This window comes from Leptonychotes weddellii, chromosome 1 (assembly GCF_054177405.1).
Source record: "Leptonychotes weddellii isolate Sample4059 chromosome 1, ASM5417740v2, whole genome shotgun sequence".
In the NCBI taxonomy this organism is placed as follows: Eukaryota; Metazoa; Chordata; class Mammalia; order Carnivora; family Phocidae; genus Leptonychotes; species Leptonychotes weddellii.
In genome coordinates this window covers 99,402,069-99,424,615 of record NC_138369.1, presented here as the reverse complement: position 1 = coordinate 99,424,615, position 22,547 = coordinate 99,402,069, and the positions used below count along the sequence as shown (strand labels likewise).

Genomic DNA, 22,547 nt, shown 5'->3' with positions numbered 1-22,547 from the left:
ATAAAAAGCTTTTGGGGTGCCTGGGTGGCTCAGTCATTAGGCGTCTGCCTTCGGCTGGGGTCATGGTCCCGGGGCCCTGGGATTGAGCCCCGCATCCGGCTCCCTGCTCTGTCAGAAGCCTGCTTCTCCCTCTCCCACTCCCCCTGCTTGTGTTCCCTCTCTGTGTCTCTCTCTGTCAAATAAATAAATAAAATCTTGAAAAAAAAAGTTAAAAAGCTTTTGCATAGCAAAGGAAACAGTCAACAAAACCAAAAGACAACCGACAGAATGGGAGAAGATATTTGCAAATGACATATCAGATAAAGGGCTAGTATCCAAAATCTATAAAGAACTTCTCAAACTCAACACTCAAAGAACAAATAATCCAATTAAGAAATGGGCAGAAGACACGAACAGACATTTCTGCAAAAAAGACATCCAAATGGCCAACAGACACATGAAAAGATGCTCAACATCACTCGGCATCAGGGAAATACAGTTCAAAACCTCAATGAGATACCACCTCACACTGGTCAGAATGGCTAAAATGAACAACTCAGTAAACAACAGATGTTGGTGAAGATGTGGAGAAAGGGGAACCCTCTTACACTTGGTGGGAATGCAAGCTGATGCAGCCACTCTGGAAAACAGTATGGAGGTTCCTAAAAAAGTTAAAAATACAACCACCCTATGTCCCAGCAATTGCACTACTGGGTATTTATCCAAAGGATACAAACATAGTGATTCAAAGGGGCACATGCACCCCAATGTTTATAGCAACAATGTCCACAATAGCCAAAATATGGAAAGACCCCAAATGTCTGCCGACTGATGAATGGATAAAGAAGATGTATGTATATACACAGTGGAATATTACCATTGAAAAGAGTGAAATCTTGCCATTTGCAATGACATGGATGGAACTAGAGGGTATTATGCTAAGTGAAATGAGTCAGTCAGAGAAAGACAAATACCATATGATTTCATTCATATGTGGAATTTAAGAAACAAAATAGGTGAACATAGGAAAAGGGAAGGAAAAATAAGATAAAAACAGAGAAGGAGGTAAACCATAAGAGACTCTTAACTATAGGGAACAAATTGAGGGTTGCTGGAGGGGAGGTGGGTGGGAAGATGGGTAATTGGGTGATGGTTATTAAGGAGGGCGCTTGATGTAATGAGTGCTGGGTGTTATATGCAACTGATGAATCACTAAATTCTGCCCTGAAACTAATACTACACTATCTGTTAACTAAATTGAATTTAAATAAAATCTTGAAAGAAAAAAAAGAAGGAACAATAGTTGGGAATGGTCTATAGAGAGAGAGCCCTTAACATCAGTTACTCTTTGATCTGAAGTTAATTGGCTCAGACATTAAAATGTACCTATGGTCTTCAAGGAAAATTAATTCTTTTTCAGTTATATTACTCTCCCTAAACATGGTAAAACTCATGTGATAAATGGGCACATGAATTGATTGTATTTAAGAGCAAGAAGGGATCCATGCTTACTTTCTAGATTATCAATTTCTGGGTGACATATATGTATGCATTCTATATATATGTATAGAATATGTACATATCTGTGGAAAACATCCTTCTGTTATATGGTAACAGAGGTTATATGCAGAGGTTTCTTATATAGTTCAGTGACTAGAGACATGAAGGTAAAGAGAATGAGGCTTAGGAAAATATGCAGAAGAGAATGAATAGAGTACTAAAGAAGATGGTCATATAATCAAAGTTTTAAAAAAAGAAAAGAATTAGTAAATAAGAATGAAGGCATTATCTTTAATTGAATCAACTGTATAAAAGAGAGCAAGATTTGGATTCAATCCAGTGTTATCACACACACACGTCAAGCTTGGAATAGTTCAATAGCAAGAGATTTTCCATCTGGAATCCAGGCAATTGAGATTTATAAGGAGGTAAGCTATATAGCGGATGTCATAATGCTAAGTGTTTTCATTACTTTAAATCAGAAATGAAACAAGCAAATGAGGTTATGCATAACAACTATCAAAGGAAGATAGGAATCTCCAAAGACAGAACAAGAGAATCATTAGAGAGGCAAAATGTCTTTTCTTAAAAAAATAAAAAAATAAATAAAAATAAAAACTTTTTAGTGCTCTTGAAATTATAATTAATATCTTACTTTTTCTCATAGTGGAAAGCTCATGATGGCATTATTCTAAAAGTAGATTGGAACTCTGTCAATGATCTGATTTTGTCTGCTGGTGAGGACTGTAAATATAAGGTATGTGATTTTTGAATTTATCACCTGGTTGAAAGAATTAAATTTAGGTGAAAAGTGTTTAGCAAATAAGAATATTCTTTTAGTCCTTTACTTTAGCTGTGTTTTTTAGCTCTAATAATTTAGCAAATTGTTATTTTATAATTTTAAGTGGTATTTTATTTTATTAAAGATTTTATTTATTTATTTGACAGAGAGAGAGACAGTGAGAGAGGTAACACAAGCAGGGGGAGTGGGAGAGGGAGAAGCAGGCCTCCTGCCGAGCAGGGAGCCTGATGCGGGGCTTGATCTCAGGACCCTGGGATCATGACCTGAGCTGAAGGCAGACGCTTAACGACTGAGCCACCCAGGTGTCCCTTAAGTGGTATTTTAAAGTGTTGACTTTCTCATTGACCTATCTCACTGACGTATAGAATTTGATTTAATGAGTAGCAACATAAATAAAACTCCTAGTTTTACTGGTTATTTAAATCAACTCAAGTGAAGTTTTAAAAATCAATCTTACTGGTTTATTAAACATTGTTCAGCTTCAGACCAAAATAATTTATACTGAAAATAAGATTCAGTGTAACTGGAGTTAGAGGAAATTTAGTTGAAATAAATACTTTTAGGGAAAGTTGATAGAGCACTTACTGAGCAAAAAAATTTAAGCAAAAAACTGAACATTTCAAAATTTATTGTTAAATTTAAAAGGATTCAAAATGTGTAGGCTATATGATTAACCAAGGATTTAGTGAAATTGGAAAATTATCACATGTTATAAAATTTTTTGAGATATTTAGGATTTAAAGAATATAGCTTTTCCGCCTTGTGTGATAGTAAAGACATTTAATTACTACTGTAATAAAGTGATGATTTCTAAATCTTTAATCGATACCTTACCATTAGGACAAACTTCTTTGTAATAATGTGGTGACTGTTATAAAAGATTTTTTAAAATTTGCTTTTTTAGGTATGGGATAGTTATGGCCGCCTTCTGTACAATTCACAACCTCATGAGCATCCTATTACCTCAGTTGCCTGGGCTCCAGATGGAGAGTTATTTGCTGTTGGATCGTTTCATACTTTACGCTTGTGTGATAAAACTGGGGTAAGTTATAATGGTGAACCATCACAGATGTGCTGTCATAAATGTGGTTATGTACAACACACCTGGTTCTCAATCTTTAAAAAATATTTTCAATGAATGCATTTGACTGCATCTTTCTGGTTTGTCTTCTGAATATATTGGTTCAATCAATTCCAGATTTATGGGACCATATAAACTCTTTAAGTTGAATCTGAAGAATGGGTACATTCTCTATTATTTGTCTTTCTGGAAATACTGATTTTAAGCATGATTGTAGAAGATGGTGAAGTAGTTAAAGTATTAAAATTTATACCCAGCCAATACGGAGAGTTCAGTTTTTAAACTTTTTTTTCACTGTCAGTATGTTTCATATAGAAATTTTAGTTGCATGTTTTTGGCATGGAATTAATAGTAAATTTGAAAAATGATCATTTTAAAACCAAAGGAGTTGGGTTTTTGTCAAGAATTCATGTTTGAGGGCGCCTGGGTGGCTCAGATGGTTGGGCGTCTGCCTTCGGCTCGGGTCATGATCTCAGGGTCCTGGGATCGAGTCCCGCATCGGGCTCCCTGCTCCTTGGGAGCCTGCTTCTCCCTCTGCCTCTCTCTCTCTCTCTCTCTGTCTCTCATGAATGAATGGATGAAATCTTTAAGAAAAAAAAAAAAAAAAAGAATTCATGTTTGAATACATGGGGGACTTTTTCCTCACAAGAGAGTATACCCTTCCTTGTACAAATTCTGTTTAGAACCTAGACAAACAGCCAAGCTCAGCAGCATTCATCCATTGTACTTGAATAATGAGTTACTTCATCAGAGTGTTCCAGAAGCAGCCGAGTGATGAGTGGGGTTATTCTGTACTATTCCTAACTAAGAGGAAATCACATAATTGTTCTGTGGCTTTTTTTCCTTGAATGCAAAGAAATTTAGAATTATTAAAGCTTCATAAATGATCTGGTTTATAAGTTTTCTGGTTATTTGAGAGGATTCTCTCTCTCCCTCTCTCCCCACTTGCGTGTGCTCTCTCTCTCTCTTTAAGATAAATAGATAAGGGTGCCTGGGTGGCTCAGTCAAACACCTGACTTTGGCTCAGGTCATGATCCCAGGGTCCTGGGATTGAGTCCCACATCGGACTCCCTGCTCAGTGGGGAGTCTGCGTCTCCCTCTCTGTCTAACCACCCCCCCTGCTCATGCTCTCTCTCTCTCTAGCTCTCCTCAAATAAATAAATAAAATCTTCGAAAAAAAATAAAATAGATAAATCTTTAAATTGCCATTTTGATGAAAATATTTAAAATTTAAAAATGTGGGGTATTGAATTGATCTGAATAACTGAATTAAAGATTTACTTTATTAAACACCAAGCCTATTATCAGAATGTTAACTATTCTGGAAAAGTAAACTTTCTAAAAGGATTTTTCTTTTACCTTATTTGACTGAATAGACTGGACACTGTAATAATTTTTTAAGGACTTGAGATTAACATTTATTTATATTTTCTTTTATTCAATAGACATCACATGTATACTGCTCATCAGAGTATTTTAGAAACTGGGGATAGAGAGATGTAAAGATTTTCACTCAAGTTGTTGACAATCTAGTAGAGAATCAGGCTATAAGACTCATAGTACAATGTGATAAATGCTATACAGGAGGTTTATTTTGTGTAAGCACTGTGAAGGTATGGAAAAGCTTAATTCTGCCTGTGAATATTGATTGGAGAGCCGAGGCTTGAAGAATTAGTAGTTCTTCAAGGAGACAAGTTGGGGATGAGAGTTGCAGACAAAAGGAACCTCTGGGTATCCAAGTATGGTGCCTTTTATGCAATGTCAATAAGATTTTGCATGCGCTAGTACCAGGAGATAATACAGAAAAGTTATTCTTAGACCAGATCTATGTTTGCCATGTAAAAGAGTCTAGCTTTTTTAAATGAAGGTATTTTCTGTGAAGCACTCTTAGGAGTTACTGTAGGGTAGAAAGGAGGTGAGGGGGTTGAGCGCCTGGTCATATTTTCTCTACTCCAGTTCCAAAAATCTTCTGCAACCAGAAAAGCTCTACATTAATCAGTTTTACTATTTGAGCATCCAGTATAAGATTACCTTTGAACAGTTAAAACAATGAAGTTGGAAAACTGGTATGTTATCAGTAGAGAGCCATGGATGGTGGCTACTGACATGATAATATTCAAATGTTGGAAATATTGCTTTGGTATCAAAGGAATAGTGGTACAGGAGAGGGAAAAGAACTTGCAAAGGCAAGGAATTAGTCTGTTAGAAAAATTAAAAGTAGTTTGGATTTTATCCTCGGGCAGTAGTGAGCCATTGATCCATTTTAAGTAGTGACCTTATTAGATTTGGCATTTTTGGGGAAGTGTACTCTGAGATCACCAGGGAGGATGGATTAGAGGGACAGTAGACTGTAGGCAGGATGGCTAATTAGAGGCTTTTGCAGTAGTACTTGCAGTACAAGGAAGTGATGTTGTAATAGGGAATAGCAGTTGGGATGGGAAGAAGTGGACAGGTTCAAGAGATAAACTCTTGCTATAAAAAGTGGGAAGAATCAAGAATAATTACCCAGATTTCAATTTGAATACCTTACTGTCTGGGTGCTGGACTGAGGATAGTGCCTTCTTGTGGTGTGGTATAATTGGTACTGGCTTTGTGTGATATAATTTTATTAGATACCTGTGCAGTCATTACAATGATAAATCAAGTTACCTAAATTTCAGTGTTCAGAAGTATCACCTGGATATTGCTAAAATACATATTCTTGGGCCCCCATTTGCAATGTGATGAATCAAAATCTCAGTAGAATGGGGTCCAGGGAGTTGTCTTTTTAAGAAGTTTCCTGGTTACCTTTATTAGGTAGTCCTCAGACCACACTTGAAGGAACACTTAAGTAAAATGTGTGAGATGTTTGATTATTCCTTCTGAGTTCTGAAAGTATTAAAGCTTGCCCTATTATAGAAAAAATGCCTTAATTTTAGAGACGAAAGAGTAAATGATAATGAAGGTGACACCAAAAGAGTTGTCTAATTGAAAAGATTAAGTATAAAAAAACTCATGTAATTTATTCTTCTGATTCTTCCTTAGCATTGGTCTCATTTAAAATTTCTTTGGGGATATAATATTTTGTCTCTCTCATAATCTGTAACTTAAAGTTGTGTAATTAACAGTAGTCATCATTTACCCAGGGGCATATTCTGTGGCCGAATTTCAGTATTAGATATTGTAAGAATCTAGTCTTCAGGAATGATCTATACTCTATCATTTTGCTACAGGGAAAATGTTTATAGTATATGAATAATGTATGTGATGATATTGTCTCCTCATTTTCTAAACTGACTCAGAATAACTGGTTGTAAATACTATTGGAGCATTTATATTCATTGAATTATCAATGGAAATTCAATGGATTTTTTTTGTTTCATTTTTGCCTTGCATATTTTCACAAAAATTATTTGGAACTCTTTTTTTTTTTTTAAAGATTTATTTATTTATTTATTTGAGAGAGAAAGAATGAGACAGAGAGAGAGCATGAGAGGGGGGAGGGTCAGAGGGAGAAGCAGACTCCCTGCTGAGCAGGGAGCCCGATGCGGGACTCGATCCCGGGACTCCAGGATCATGACCTGAGCTGAAGGCGGTCGCTTAACCAACTGAGCCACCCATGCACCCTTATTTGGAACTCTTTTATCTGATCATTTTTCTTTTTGCATGATTTTTATTAACCATATTATATCTCCCTTCATACAATTATTTTTTAGATTTTATGAATTATTTGATTAGACAAGGACTATTCCTAAAGTAGTTCCTAGGAATATATATATGTATATTGATTTCTTCAAACATTTTTGGAAAACAGTTTGACACTATGTATCAAAATTAGCCAAGAGATATACATATATTTTTACTACTCCTGTTCCAAAAATCTGTAGAAATCATACGATAAAGAATGTTCAATGAAATGTTATTTATAATTTAACAAATGAAAAGCAATCTAAATCTCCAACATTAGGCTGTTATTTAACTTATGGAATATAATTATTATTAGAAATGATAATCTACTTTCATAATGCCATGAAAAGATTTTTAAGATACATAATCAAAAGAAAAAAAATAGTTACAAATTTTGTGCATAGGATGGTCCAATTTATATAAAAATGTATATATCTCTCTATATATGAGTGGAAAATAGTCTGACAGAATATAATACATAACAAAGGTTATTTCTGGAGTTTGAAATGATAGGTAATTAAAAATTTTTTTTTGCATATCTGCTTTTTCTAAAATTTTCAAATAAGAACAATGCTTCATTTAATTTTTTTTTTTTTTTAAGATTTTATTTATTTATTTGACAGAGAGAGAGAGACAGCGAGAGAGGGAACACAAGCAGAGGGAGTGGGAGGGGGAGAAGCAGCCATTTAATTTTTGAAGAGGAGAAAAAACTAGATTTATCCTTTTGTTTGCAAAATCCATTCAATTCTCTAATCATCTAATTTGGCCTTCTCACTTTTTGGAAAAAAGTATTGTTTTCTGAAGCTATTTAAATATATGTATGCACACACACATATGGATATATATATTTATATACATACATACAAATGTTAAAACATGGAAATTACTTTTAAGGTGATATAGAACATTACATGTTTCTTGAGGAATAATTCTCTCTCCTAAGATATAAATGCTGTAAGCATTTTGAGACAAAACCAAATTACCTGTAAGTACTTTTTGCATATCTTTAAGAAAATGCCAAGTGGCCATTGCCCCTGTGGAGTTTACTTTCTTGTTGCTAAGACAGATATTAAATGATTGATTACACACTCAGTTATTTAATTACAGTTGCAATAAATTTTACAGGGAGGTACAGGCTGCTCCTAGAAATGGGAACTAATCTGTTTGGAGGGTCAAGGCAAGTTAATGTGATGAAAGGTAAGCAGGGCAATGCTTATTGAGATTCTTCATCTTTTCTACTTAGCAAGTAAGTAGTGTCAACTTAAAACCAAAAATGTAAGTCTGTTGGTGTTGGATGTTTTTCTCACACATTTGTTTATCTCTTGAAAAAACCTGCTAAGGCCTCTTTTAAGAAGTAACTACGTGTTCTCTTCAACCTGGAAGTGTCACTCTTCAATGTAGCTCATTTATTTTTTCTCTCCTAATTTGCAACTGAAAGTTTAAATAGTAGTAATCATTTATCCAGAGCCAGACTTTGTGGAAAAATTTCATTATTAAATATAAGAATCTGGTCCTCAAGAATGATCTGTGCCCCAGGTTTTGCTACAGATTTAGCAGATTTCTATTTTGAGAGCTCTTCACAAATTTTTAGTTGAGTGCAGTGTTTCTTAACATTTTATTAAAAATTCTTACCTAGGCTTCCTTGACAAAAATTAGATAGTAATTTTATAAAATAAGCTTCAAAGAATGATGGTGATGTAAACTTTCAGGTTATCTGTGAAATATTAAGCCTAGAAAAATGTGATTTTTGTAAACATTTTATTTTAATGTTTTTCAAGAAATATTTCTAGTGGAGAGGAAAAATCTCAAACACTTGGAGGCTGCTAATGATAGATTAGGTTTTGGTTTGAATACATTTCATACTGTAAAAGTGTGTAACTAGATTGATGACAGGAATATTGAAAAAGCAGATTTTTTAATTGAAATATAGTTGACACACAATATTATGTTAGTTTCAAGTGCACAACATAATGATTTGACAAGTCCATATGTATCGCTGTGCTCACCACAAGTGTAGTTACCATCTGTTGTCATACAATGCTATTACAGTACCATCGACTGTATTCCCTATGCTGAAAAAGCGGAAATTTTTATATTTTTGTGAATAGGTGTATTACTCTAACTCAGTTGTTATACAGTAAACTTAATATTGCCATTAACTTTCATCTAAAAATTATTTTATTTTTAAAAGATCCTCACTAAGCTGATATGAAACTCTAGTTTCTATTTATATCTTCTTTTTAATCAGTTACCTGTATTGATTCAGAACCCATGTCCTGGTTCATTTTTGTGGACTGTGGCTCAAATATCAGTTTCATTTTTAAAGCCATTGCAGCGCTATTCTGATCTGCCCTGTTTTTAACCCAGAGGCAAATTTGAAACCTAGGTGGTATTTCTTCCACACTGCAGTATAGTTGTCATAGTGTTACTGGGTTGCATGTATGGGCTGCTTGATGGTGTTCCAGAGACTTCATACACAGACTTAAAGAATATCTTTCTGTAGCTCCCTTCTCTCCATAATCCTACCCCAACTCTTGTTGAGAGGAGTTGGTGCTGCCTCTTTGCTGTCATTGGTGCAAACTGGGGATGGCAGACAGAGCCCTACTTGTCAGTCTTTGCAGTGCGCATCAGGGAGGGCCCCTGCTTCACTAGTGTAGGGCTGGAATGGTCTGACTGAGATCTACCTCATAGTCTTGGCAGCACCAAGTGGGGAAGAGGAAGGGTGCCCCCTCTGCTCTTTGAGTGCAGGGTGGGAATGTTCCATAGCATTCTATCCCACTGTCTCCACAGCACACAGTGCCTAGTGGGGAGGGTGCCATGGCTTCTTCATGGTGTGTTCCTGGAGTTAGGGTAGTTATGTCAAAAGGGTTCTGTCCTGCAGGGCCCCTTCTACCTGGTCTGTTGCCCAGAGAGAATGGGCATTACTTGGTGCTTATTTTGTCTCATATACTACTTGGAGTTAATATTATACCATTTTGTGTAAAATATAAGAACCTTGTGTCCATGTAACTCCATTTATCTACCTCTTGTTTATGCTGTAGTTGTCATAAGTATTACATCACACAGCATATTATAATTTTTGCTTTAGAAGTCATATTCATTTTAAAGAAATTAAGAGAATAAAGGTAGTCTTTTATATTTACCTACATGTTCACCATTTCTAGTGCTCTTCATTTCTTCCTGAAGATCCTAGTTTCCTTCAGCCTGAAGTTTTCCTCCAGCCTAAAAATCTTCCTTTAGGCATATCTCAGTATACATGTGTTGGCTAAGAATTTTCTTACTTTTCGTTTATCTGAAAATGTCTGTTCACTTCATTCTTTTAGGACGTCTTCACTCAATTTAGAATTCTGAGTTGACAGAGTTTTGTTTGTTTTTTCCTTTGAGCACTTTAAAAATATTGTCCCACTTTCTTTTGGTCTTTATTGTTTTTGATGAAAAATAAGTGACTATTTGTATCATTGTCCTCCTGAATGTAAAGTGGTATCTACCTCTGGCTGCTTTGCAGATTTTCTCTTTGTCTTTGGTTTCCAGCAGTTTGATAGTGTATGCTTTTCTTTGTATTGTCTTGTTTGGGATTCTGTAAACTTTTTGAGTATATAAATTTATGATTTCACCTAAGTTGGACAAGTTTTGGCTATTTTTTCAGATTTTTTTTTTCTGTCCCATTCTCTCTTCCCTCCCCTGCTGGAATACACGTTAGGAATTTTTTAGAGCTTTGATATTATCCCACAGGTCAACAAGACTCTATTCATGTTTTTCCAATCTTTTTTCCCTTCAGATTTCTTTTTTTTTTTTTTTAAAGATTTTTTGTTTATTTTTTAACAGAGAGAGAGACAGCGAGAGAGGGAACACAAGCAGGGAGAGTGGGAGAGGGAGAAGCAGGCTTCCCGCCGAGCAGGGAGCCCGATGTGGGAATCGATCCCAGGACCCCGGGATCATGACCTGAGCTGAAGGCAGACGCTTAACGACTGAGCCACCCAGACGCCCTCCCTTCAGATTTCTAATTGGATAATTTTTGTTGATCTATCTTCAAGTTTACTAATCCTTTTATTGGTTATCTCCAATCCTTTCATAAGCCTGTCCAGTGAATTTTAATTTCAGATATTGTAGTTTTCACTTCTAGAACTTCCATTTGGTTTTCATAGTTCTTATTTCTCTGCTGAGATTTTCTCTGTTGTTATATATGTTCAAAATAATATTTTCCATTAAGGCCTTGGTTATAATAGCTTCTTCAAAATCATTATCTGCTAATTCTAGCATTTTGTCATCAATTGCTTTTTTCTCTTGTGCCATTTTTCTTGTATGTTTGCATAATTAGTAATTTTGAATTGTATTCTGAACATTGTGAACAATACATAGTAAAGACTCTGGATTCTGTTATGTTTCTCTAAAGAGCACTGACTTTTCTGTGTGTGTTAACAGGGAGTTAACTTGACTGAACTCAGACTTCAGTCTCTGTCTTCCTTCTGGTGGAAAGATGAATTCTCTGTGACCTTTTTCTTTCTGGAGTTTTCCCCTCAACTTCCATCTGTGTGGTCACTGAATTTATCCTCTCATTTCTCTGCCAATGACAGCCAGTTTCTATCTGAGGTTTAGCCACCATTCTTGGCACCAACTAGGGTATGTTCTTAGGTAAAAGTTTGTAAAAAATGGAAATTTACTCAATACTGTTTCCTTTTTTCAACGATTTGACTCAAGTTTCTCCCTGCTTTTTTTAAAGCAGCATTTTTGAGACATAATTTATATACTATATATTTTACCCATTTAAAGTATACAATTCAGTGTTTTTAAATGTATTCATAGGGTTGGGCAACCACCACATTCTAATTTTAGAACATGTTCCTCTCCTCTAAAAGGAGTCTCATACTCATTTACTATCAATCCCTATTTCTCCCTACCCAACTCCCACCCTCTGGCAACTACTAATCACCTTTCTTTTTCTATGGATTTCCCTATTCAGGCCATTTCATATAAATGGAATAATATAGTATGTGGTCTCCTGTGACTACCTTCTTTCACTTAGTATAATGTTTTCAAGGTTCATCCACATTATTTCATACACCAGTCCTTCATTCCTTTTTTATGAACAAATAATATTCCATTATATGAATATAACACATTTTGTTTATCCATTCCTCAGTTGGTGAACATTTGGGTTGTATCAAATTTTGGTTATTATGAATAATGATGCTAAGAATGTATATAAGTCTGTACAGACATATGTTTTCATTTCTTTGGGTATACTTAGGAATGAAATTACTGGGTTAAATAGTAACTCTATCTTTATAACTTTTTGAGGAACTGCCAAACTGTTTTCCAGAGTAGCTGTCTGCCTGCTTTTGATTGCTCTCCAGTCTTCAAGTAGTTGTTTTATTTCTTGTCTAGAGTGACTAGGTGTTATTTGTGAGAAGGCTGATCTGATAGCAGCTGTTCTACCACTATCATTCCTTACATATCAAGTTTATTTAAAATAATTGATCACGAGTTTCAAAACATTAGGTCTGCATATTTGAGGGTTATGCTGACTACTGCAATGATTCTCAAAGTGGAGGAGAGTAGAGGAGCTACCTGCTTAAGATTCTCTGTTCAAGAAATTATCCAGGAAAATAGCAAAATGACATGAATAGTCAGTTCACAAAACAAATGCAAGTGGCCAATAAAAACATGAAAGGATGTTCAATTTAACTCATAGATAAATATAAAATAAAGAAGTAATGATGTGTTTTACCGAATAGATTAAAAAGATTAATAATGACTTAAAAACCTCAGATTCACTCAAGTAGGAGGAAATGAGGTCTCTCATTTCTCACTGTTGGTGGGAATGTGGGCTGATTCAACCTTTTTAAAGGGTAGTTTGATAATACATATCCAATATCAGATGTACATACCCCTTGACCAGTAATCTCACTTCTAGGAATTTACTCTAAAGAGATCATTGTACAAGTACATAAAGCTGTATGCATAACAGTTTCATCGCAGAATTTTTATAATAGTAAAAATTAGAAATAAATGTCCACAAGAAGACTGATTAGGTTATTATTTGATTACACCTAAAATGGAATACCCTTAACATATTAAAAATGGGGAAGAGAGATTATGTTTAATAACCTGAAAGATATCCATGGTTAAGTTATTTAGTGAAAAGACCAGGTTATAGGAGAACATGTTATTCTGTGATTCTACTTGTGTAAAATTGTATACCCATATCTTTAATTAAGTTGTACCCAGAAGTATATTTGGGTCATTTGTTCCTTCTTCATATGATTTTGTTTAGTGTGAACCTTACTTAATGACTATGTATCAATTGTACAGATGCAGTAAAGGTTTTTAAAAAGTTCTTCAGGGGCGCCTGGGTGGTTCAGTCAGTGAAGTGTCTGCTTTCAGCTCAGGTCATGATTCCAGGGTCCTGGGATGGAGCCCCGCATCGGACTCCCTGCTCAGCGTGGAGTCTGCTTCTCCCTCTCCTTTTGTTCCTGTGCCCCTCCTCCCTGCTCGTGCCCCCCCAAATAAATAAATAAAATCTTAAAAAAATAAAAATAAATAAGTTCTTCAATAAAACTGAGCAAAAGAGAAGTGATGTTGCAGAAAATGGTGGACTAGGGAATTCCAAGAATTGTTCCCTCCACTCAAGCAATAATTAACTGGCAATAAATGTCAGAATCAACTTTTTCAGAGCTCTGGAATCTAATTCAGAACTTGCCACACCCAAGGAGAATGCTTAATGAAGAAAGAGACTGCTAAATTTGGTAAGAAACCATTGCAGTGTTTTTTCCTTACCTGCCTGCCATCCCCTGTTCCCAGCATGGCAGTGACTATAGGGATGACAACCTGCATTCTGGTGTGGCTTGCTGGTCCCAGGGGGAACAATATGGACCATGTTTTCAAAACAAATTGTGGTTGTACTTTTTGACTTATTTGGTCCCCCTGAGGGACCAGCACAGAGGTGTGTCTTTGTTTTGCCTCCCTTGAAATCTGTCAGAGCTGTAGTGGCTTCCCAGGTAGCATCTGTTGAAAGCATACTACTCACGGCTGCTGGGGGCAAGGGATGGTGAATGGGGCAAGCAGCAGATAGACCGAAAAGCCTGGGAAGGAGGAGGCTGAGGAGGAAGATAAATGGAAAAATAAGGGTTTTGTAGGGCTCTTACAAATACTGGAGATTCTGTAGTACAAAACACATGCCCAGGGCCAGATGTACGCTCAGAAAAGACCTGAGAGGATGCTAGGCTTGCATCACTGGCAGATCTTTGGGCTCTGCACAAGCAGGTGGTGAAGGCTAAGGCAAAATTATGGGTGGTCTGGCTAAATGTTGAAGGAGTGCCCCAGCTCAGAGCCAATTGACAGAGTAGGAGAGTATTTTTTTTTTTCTTTTTGGCTCTGTCAGGTCACTAACTGACTACTTACATAATAGAATGGAGACTTAGGTGACCATACATGAAAGGAATATAGTCTTTGCAAAAATAGTTTGGAGAGGTCACTAAATAAATGACTGGAGCACCTCTGTGGCTCAGTCTGTTAAGCCTCTGCCTTCAGCTCAGGTCATGATCTCAGGGTTCTGGGACTGAGCCCATGTTGGGCTCCCTGCTCAGCAGGGAGTCTGCTTCTCCCTCTCCCTCTGCCCCTACCTCTTGCTCATGTGCTTGCGTGCTCTCTCTCAAATAAATAAATAAAATCTTTAAAAAACAACAACAACAAATGACTGTAGCCCCAAAAAAGCAACAACAGCAAACCCTGGGGAGGGAGGAGAATCTAATTTCCAGAATTACCACATTATAATATTCAAAACATCCATTTTCAACAAAAAAATTACAGGCATACAAAAGAGGCAGCAAAGTATGGCCCATTCACAAGAAAAAAAAATAGAAACCATCCCTGAGGAAACCCAGCATTGGATTTATTAGACAAAGACTTTATATATGCTTAAAGTGCTAAAGAAAACCATAGATAAAGAACTAAAAGAAACCAGGGGCTCTGGGTAGCTCAGTCAATTGAACATCTGACTCTTGGTTTCAGTTTAGGTCATGATCTCAGGGTTGTGAGATCAAGCCCCACATCCTGCTCCACGCTTAGTGGGGAGTCTGCCTGGGATTCTCTCTCTCCCTTTCCCTTTGCCCCTCCTAACCACCGCCCCCCCCGCTCTCTTTATTTAAAATAGAAGAAATAAATCTTAAAAAAAGAAAAAAAAAAAACAGAAGAACAAAGTCTGAACAAATAGAAAATATCAAAAGAGAAATTACAAAAAGGAATCAAATAGAAAATCTTGAACTGAAAAAAGAATGAGCAAAGAATAAAAGAAGTATATTGTAAATGCCCGCAGAACCCAAAAATGTGATCAGTCTCTTCGTCATATAAATAAAAATCACAGTGTAATGCCACTTTCACTCATCAGAAGATGGGAAAATGGGCCTCCTCAAAAAGTTGTGAAGGGAGTATTAATTGGTACAACTTTTCTATCAAGATCTATCAAGATCCTTGAAACTTTGACACAGCTATTATCCTTTCAAGGAAGTTTAAAGATTCATTGCATATTCATTCGTTCATTTATCTTCATATTCATTAATTACTTCATGAATATTTTTTGAGAGTCTATTATATGCCAGGCACTTGACCTAGGTGTTAAAGAAACCGCAATAAACAAAATAAATTCCCTGCTCTTGAGTTTTCATTATACCAGATGAAAAGCTATACACAAACAAACAAAATGAATTTATAATATGTTAAGTGGTAATAAATGACATAAAAAATAAGGCTGGGTAAGGAAGATGGCATTATTTTAGATGAGGTAGTCAGGGAATATCAGACACAAACTAAATATACATTATTGACTGGTTAGTAAAATAAATTATGGTACAAGTAAATTACTTACGGAATAAAAATTAAAAGCCATGGGGCATCTGGGTGGCTTAGGTGTTAAGCGTCTGCCTTTGGCTCAGGTCATGATCCTGGGGTCCTGGGATCAAGCCTCACATTGGGCTCTCTGCTCAGCCGGAAGCCTGCTTCTCCCTCTCCCACTTCCCCTGCTTGTGTTCCCTATCTGTGTTTCTCTCTCTGTCAAATAAATAAATAAAATCTTAAAAAAAAAAAAAGCCATAGTACCATAATTTTTTCCTTGATTTGATAATAAAATTTTATTTTTACCTTTGATTTTTAAGAAATGCATGATTCAAATACGTGAAATAGAAACTTTCAAATTAAATTAATTATTATAAATAAATATACAGAATATATTAATGAATTGCATTATGTTACATTAAATGGAACAATTCAAGGGAAAAGATCTGAATATGTAAGATACCTTTGGCCAGATTTTTAAATTAACCGACGTTGTTGCTTTTATTAATCAGCAGGTGGTGCTATTGCTTGATTAAGAGAACTTTTGCCTTTTTTTTTTTTTTTCACTCTGTTCTTGAATATTCAGTTAGTCATTATAATGAAAAGATGTCCCTCTGTTCATTCATTCTTCCATTCAATTAAAATAATTGCAACGATTCATCATCTGCAGTAACTGGTCTTACTGCCATATGTAACTTTTCATTGTCAGTAATGGATGCCAACACATAATTTAAGATAGCCTGCAATTTCCCAATTCCTGGTATGTGAGAGAGAATATTGATTTTAAAAATCATTAGTGTAACAAAGAAATGTAAGAAACTTTGCATCTATCATCTCTTCCCCCTAAACTTAATTTGTGAACACACACTTTTATAAATTGAATTCATCCAACCTGGCTAAAGATATATGCTTTTGAGAATTCTTTTAATCTAGTATATTTATATAGCAGTAATAAAGAGAAAGGTGAGGTTGGCATTTGGAAGGTGCTTTTGTAAGTTATTATAATCAAGTCATGTTTTTTAGTATAAATATTTCTTAATTCCTTGGTGGGGAACTGTATGCCTAAGCAGTTTGACAGAATACAGGGGAAAAATGGTCTCTTCTCTTACAGGGATATAACATCCTTTAATGAGTAGGTCAACACTATATAAATGCATTCTCAGGTGTTCTCCATTTTGTGCTGTCCAGTATGATGGCATATTGTATTTATTTTTTTAAAAGATTTTATTTATTTATTAGAGAGACAGAGAGCACATGAGCAGGGGGAGGGGCAGAGGGAAAGAGAATCGCAAGGAGACTGCACTGAGTGTGGAGCCGGACCATGGGTCTCCATCCCACAACCCAGAGATCATGACCTGAGCTGAAATCAAGAGTCAGACGCTTAACCTGCTGAGCCACCCAAGTGCCCTGTATTGTAGTGTATTTTAATGTAGTAGTATTGACATGGTTGTAGAGCCCTGGAGTCAAGACTCCAGTGGTGATATTACAAAGTTAAATGGACTAAGCTAAGTGATTACCTCTTTCCTTTCAACTCCACCATTCTGTGATATCTCTTCCGTGGCCATTGGACATCCTGCTTGCTTCCTCTCATAAGTAGTAGTAGGGTGTTGTTTCTTTCTTTGTTTCATAGGAAGATTGTTACAAGAAAGAGGCAGCACTGCACATGGTATACTAGAAGTGGGAAAAACTCAAGCAGTGCTGGAGAAGTGTGGCTGATCCTATAACTTCAAACTTATTCTACATTTTATTATAGTTGGATACAAGTAGCAGAAACCATTAAGCAAAAAGAAGAATTGGCTACAAGGTTACAGGGATATCTTCCAGAGGCCAGGTCAAGGAACTGTGCATCCTTTACAGTATAAGACCCTGCCCTCCGGAATTGGGAAATTCACCAAGCATAACAAAATCACAGTTCTATTACAGAATTAACTTTTAATCTTCTTAAAATCAATACCTAACACATAGCAGGTGTTGCATAAATGTTGCATTTTAATGGATCACTGTACAGACAAAAGATATTGTTTTGGTTTTTAATGACTTACATTTACTTATCACAATTAATGTAACTCAATGACTTACATTGCAGCATTTTGACTAGGTCATTACTAAAATTGATCCATTTAATCAGTTTGGTTGATGTTTTTGAGAAGGCTACTTTAAGATTTCTAAATCTTTGACTTTTAATTTGCTCCTTGGATTTTTTTTTTATTTTAAAAAGTTTGAAGTCATGGTTGAGCTCTGGGAAGGAATTCTTTCCTAAGGACACAGGCATACTCATTCATTCATTCATTTAACAAATATTGATGTGTGATACTCTAGCTAGTCAAAGAATAATATTCATATGTGTCCTCTAGGAGTAATTCACCCTCTGTTGAGAGTACTGATATGTAAACAGATAATTAAATAACATGGTTATTTAATGGCAAAGGTTATAATTGTTGTGGGAGAAGAGAGAAGGAATAGAGTAATGGTAAATTTTTAGATATGTCTGTACTTATATAGGATGAGACTAAACTTGGTTAAAGTAAGCTTTCTCTCTGGTCGAATAACTTAAAAACATTAAAAAGTCGGGCGCTTGGGTGGCTCAGTTGGTTAAGCGATTGCCTTCGGCTCAGGTCATGATCCTGGAGTCCCAGGATCGAGTCCCGCATCGGGCTCCCTGCTCGGCAGGGAGTCTGCTTCTCCCTCTGACCCTCCCCCGTCTCATGCTCTCTCTCTCTATCTCATTCTTTCTCTCAAATAAATAAATAAAATCTTTAAAAAAAAAAACATTAAAAAGTCTTTTTTTTAAATAGAGATTTTTTTTAACCAAGAAGCACAAATTTGGTTTTGCTTTTTTCTGATTTTGGTACCTAAAAATCTAAATTTAATTATCTATGTCTAGAAGCACAGAACTTCAGTTCTGTTGACAAATGTTCTTTAGGTGTACTATATGTTAAAATCATGCAAAAGCTCCCATTACACATGGACCAATCCACTAACTCCTCCTCCACAGTAGGTTATTGTTCCTCCACCCTGCATTTGGGGGAGAAGTGGTATAATTTCCTCTTCTACAATCTCTCTCACAGTATCTTCTGCATAAATAAATACCTCATAAACTAAACTCCAATATTCACACATTCTGATTAGTCAATACTGGAGATACCAGTCATGTAAAAAATTTTAAATCCTTTATTTTGATTTAAGGAAAAATGTTATTTCCTTTTATTTCATTGTTTTTAGTTAAATTACCTTTCCCTTCTGAACATCTTTCCCTTTTAAAGAAATTCTATAGATTTTTTTCCCCAGACCATTAGGCCTTATCTGATTATTTGCAGTATCATCTGTTTAGGGGCCATAGATTTAATAATTTAAAATTGATCCTTAAGGATTTTCCTCTCAGGATTCTAAGATGTTCATATTTTCCCTGAGGAAGGTTCTGTCTCAGAGTCTAATTTTTTCATACTATCAGGAAATATTCATGAAAAAAATAGCTTGCTTTTTCTTAATAAAGACATGCCTTAGGGATTTTGTGGGCTTGGTTCCAGACCATTGCAATAAAGCGAATATCACAAATAAAGCAAGCAAAATGAAATTTTTTTATTTCCTAGTGCATATAAAAGTTATGTTTGCACTATATTATAGTCTATTAAGTGTGCAATAGCATTATGCCTAAATAAGCAATGTATATGCCTTAATTAAAAAATACTTTATTGCTAAAAATGCTAACCATCATCTGAGCTTTCAGTGAGTCATAATCTTTACTGGTGGAGGGTCTTGCCTTAATGTGGATGGCTGCTCACTGATTAGGGTTGTGGTTGCTGTCTTATATGGACTTGGTTCATGGTGCTCCAAAACAATTACAATAATAACATCACTGATCACAGATCACCGTAACACATATAATAATAATGAGAAAGTTTGAAATATTGTAAGAATTGCCATATTGTTACACAGAGACATGAAATGAGCAGATACTGTTGGAAAAATGGCGTCAATAGACTGGCTTGATGCAGATTGCCACAAACCTTCAATTTGTAAAAAATGCAGTATCTACAAAGTGCAGTAAAGTGAAGTGCAGTAAAATAAGGTATGCCTATATAATTTCAATGCTTTTGTATAATTTACATGATAGACTATTAAATGCATATTTTGCTTGATGTCATAAACCCATTTTGGTTCTTTTTTCTTTCTAAAAGCAACTTGTTCAATAATTTTTAAATTTTTTCTTTTGGATATCCTTGATAATTGAATACCATGTGAACAATACCAAGTTCCTACTACCACTTGGTGACAACATGAGCAAATTATTGTTTATTTTCTCTTTAACTGTGCATAAACCTTTTGAAAGCCAAACCCATAAACCCCAAACTACTTTAAAAAGTGGTAAAAGTACTGGTTCATGTGTTTATGCTTATATCTGAATCTGAATCATTAGGAAAAAAATTTTAATATCTCCAAATTGGGGCACCTGGGTGGCTCAGTCTGTTAAATGTCTGCCTTCTGCTCCCAGGACCGTGGGATCAAGCCCCAAGTTGGGCTCCCTGCTCAGTGGGGATTCTGCTTTTCCCTCTCCCTCTGCCCTTCCCCCTCCCTTTTGTGCTCTCTCACGTGCACTCTTTCAAATAAATAAAATCTTGAAAAGATAATAAATAATAAAATCCCTAAATTGACTGCTATAATTTCACAGTAGGTCAAATAATGGGCCCCCAAAGATGTCCATGCCCTAATCCCCAGAACCTGTGAATATGTCACCTTAAAAGGCAGAAGGAACTTTGTAGAAGTGATTAAAGGTGTGGACCTTTAGATGGTAAGACTATCCTGGATTATTCAGATTGGCCCAGTCTAATCATAAATCCTTAAAAGCAGAGAATCTTTCCCAGCTGGGATAAAGGATGAAGGAGGAGAAGATTCTAAGTAAGAGCAACTCATTCTGCTGTTGCTTGCTTTCAAGATGGAGGAAGGGCACCACAGCCAATGAATGCAAGTGGTCTCTAGAAGTTACCAGTGGCCAGCACAGAAATGAGGACTTCTGTCCTACAGCATTAAGAAACTGAATTCTGCTAAGACCCTGAGTAAGCAAGGAAATGGATCCTCCCCTCGAGCCTCCAAGAAGAAATGTAGACTTGCCAACAACACCTTGATTTTAGCTCAGTGAAAACCATGTGGATTTATGATCTGTGAAAGATTCTAAGTTTGTGGTAATTTGTTACAACAGTAATAGAAAACTGCATCTTTGTAACTGCAGTTCAGGGCCAATCTTAGCAATGAGTATGTAGGTGGAAATATCCTGGGGAAGGCTTTTACCCCCTTCTTACTGATAACAAAATTTCCATTAGCTTTATTGCTTTGACTTAAGAAATTGTTATTTTCAGGTCCTTTTCAAAGTATTTGGCTAGTTGAGAGCAGATTTCAGATGAGAGTGAGGAGAGAGGTATAAAATACTATTACACGGGGAGATGGCCCTTTATGAGGAGAATTTGGGTTGGCCATAGAACACCATCAACATTCTAGGTATTTGGGGAGGTGCCAGTAATATTTACCCAGAGCCAAAACCAAACTGGCCAGCCTTACAATTTTTCAAGATTGCCTTTAGAAAAAAATATATTGCTAAACCTCTCAAAAGCAAACCAGCAATCAATTGTTGTGTTCTTGCTCAGTGACATAGTGCTTCTTTATAGGCAGCTCAAAATAACATTGATTGATACTTCTGTTGGGCCTTCTCCCAGTTAGTTACTCCTCCATTATAACTGCTATTCTGACTGTGTCACCATGGGTTAGTTTTGCCTGCTTGTGACCTTTATATAAGTGGAATCGTACAGTATTTTTACTTTTGTCTGACTTTTTTCATTCAGCCATATGTCTGTGAGATTTATCTATGTTGTTGGGTATAGTGTCATAATTTTTGAATCTTCTCAAATCTCCCCATAAAACAGAAAGTAAGAGAGTATAACCAACAATCCACAGACAGCCACTACAACAAAACTTGATATCTCATATTCCTACAAACTCCCAAATGCAAGTGGTTTTCCAAAATACCATTGACAGGTATACATGGTCTCAGCATCTATGTGTGAGAAAGCAGAGGAAAGACAGCTAGGCTTTTAAGACCATGAGAAAAGAACTCCCAAATTGCCAATAAATGCCTGAAACGGAGACAGGCCAGTCAGTTCAAATAGCAGTTGAAACTGGACAGAAGCCTTTAGGATCATAGTCCCAGAAAAGGATCATAGTCAAATTACATAATGTTGCCAAAGACAATGAAGGCATGCCATAAATAGACAAGCCCTGCCAAATAATTCAAAACAAGTTGAAGGATATTGAAAACATGACAAAAGCTATGAAATAACCATATAAATCAAAACTAGGAAAATTAAGAAATGAGGTGACTAGAGAAAGGGAAATTTTTAAGGAGAGATGGCAGAACTCAGAAGGGAATTATAAAAAAGGGAAAAATTATTACAGAAGTGAAGATGAAACTAGAAGGAATATAAGGGCAAATAAACACAATGGATATTGCCTTAAGGGATAAATAGAAAGTGAAGTGGAAGCAAGGAAATGGCAAAAGAGATACAAAGTTTTTTTTTTATTCTTATGTTAATCCCCTACATTACATCATTAGTTTTAGATGTAGTGTTCCATGATTCATTATTTGTGCATAACACCCAGTGCTCCATGCAGAATGTGCCCTCCTCAATACCTACCACCAGG

At 35.9% G+C, this 22,547-nt stretch overlaps 1 protein-coding gene across 1 annotated transcript in view; it reads left to right on the top strand.

Annotated features, from left to right (window-relative positions):
* IFT80 (intraflagellar transport 80) overlaps positions 1 to 22,547 on the top strand; it is a 107,161-nt gene that overhangs the window by 38,283 nt on the left and 46,331 nt on the right. The window contains exons 7-8 of the mRNA XM_081802628.1: positions 2,147 to 2,236; positions 3,186 to 3,323. Coding sequence (XP_081658754.1) covers positions 2,147 to 2,236; positions 3,186 to 3,323 — 228 coding nt within the window. The remainder of the gene's footprint in view (positions 1 to 2,146; positions 2,237 to 3,185; positions 3,324 to 22,547) is intronic.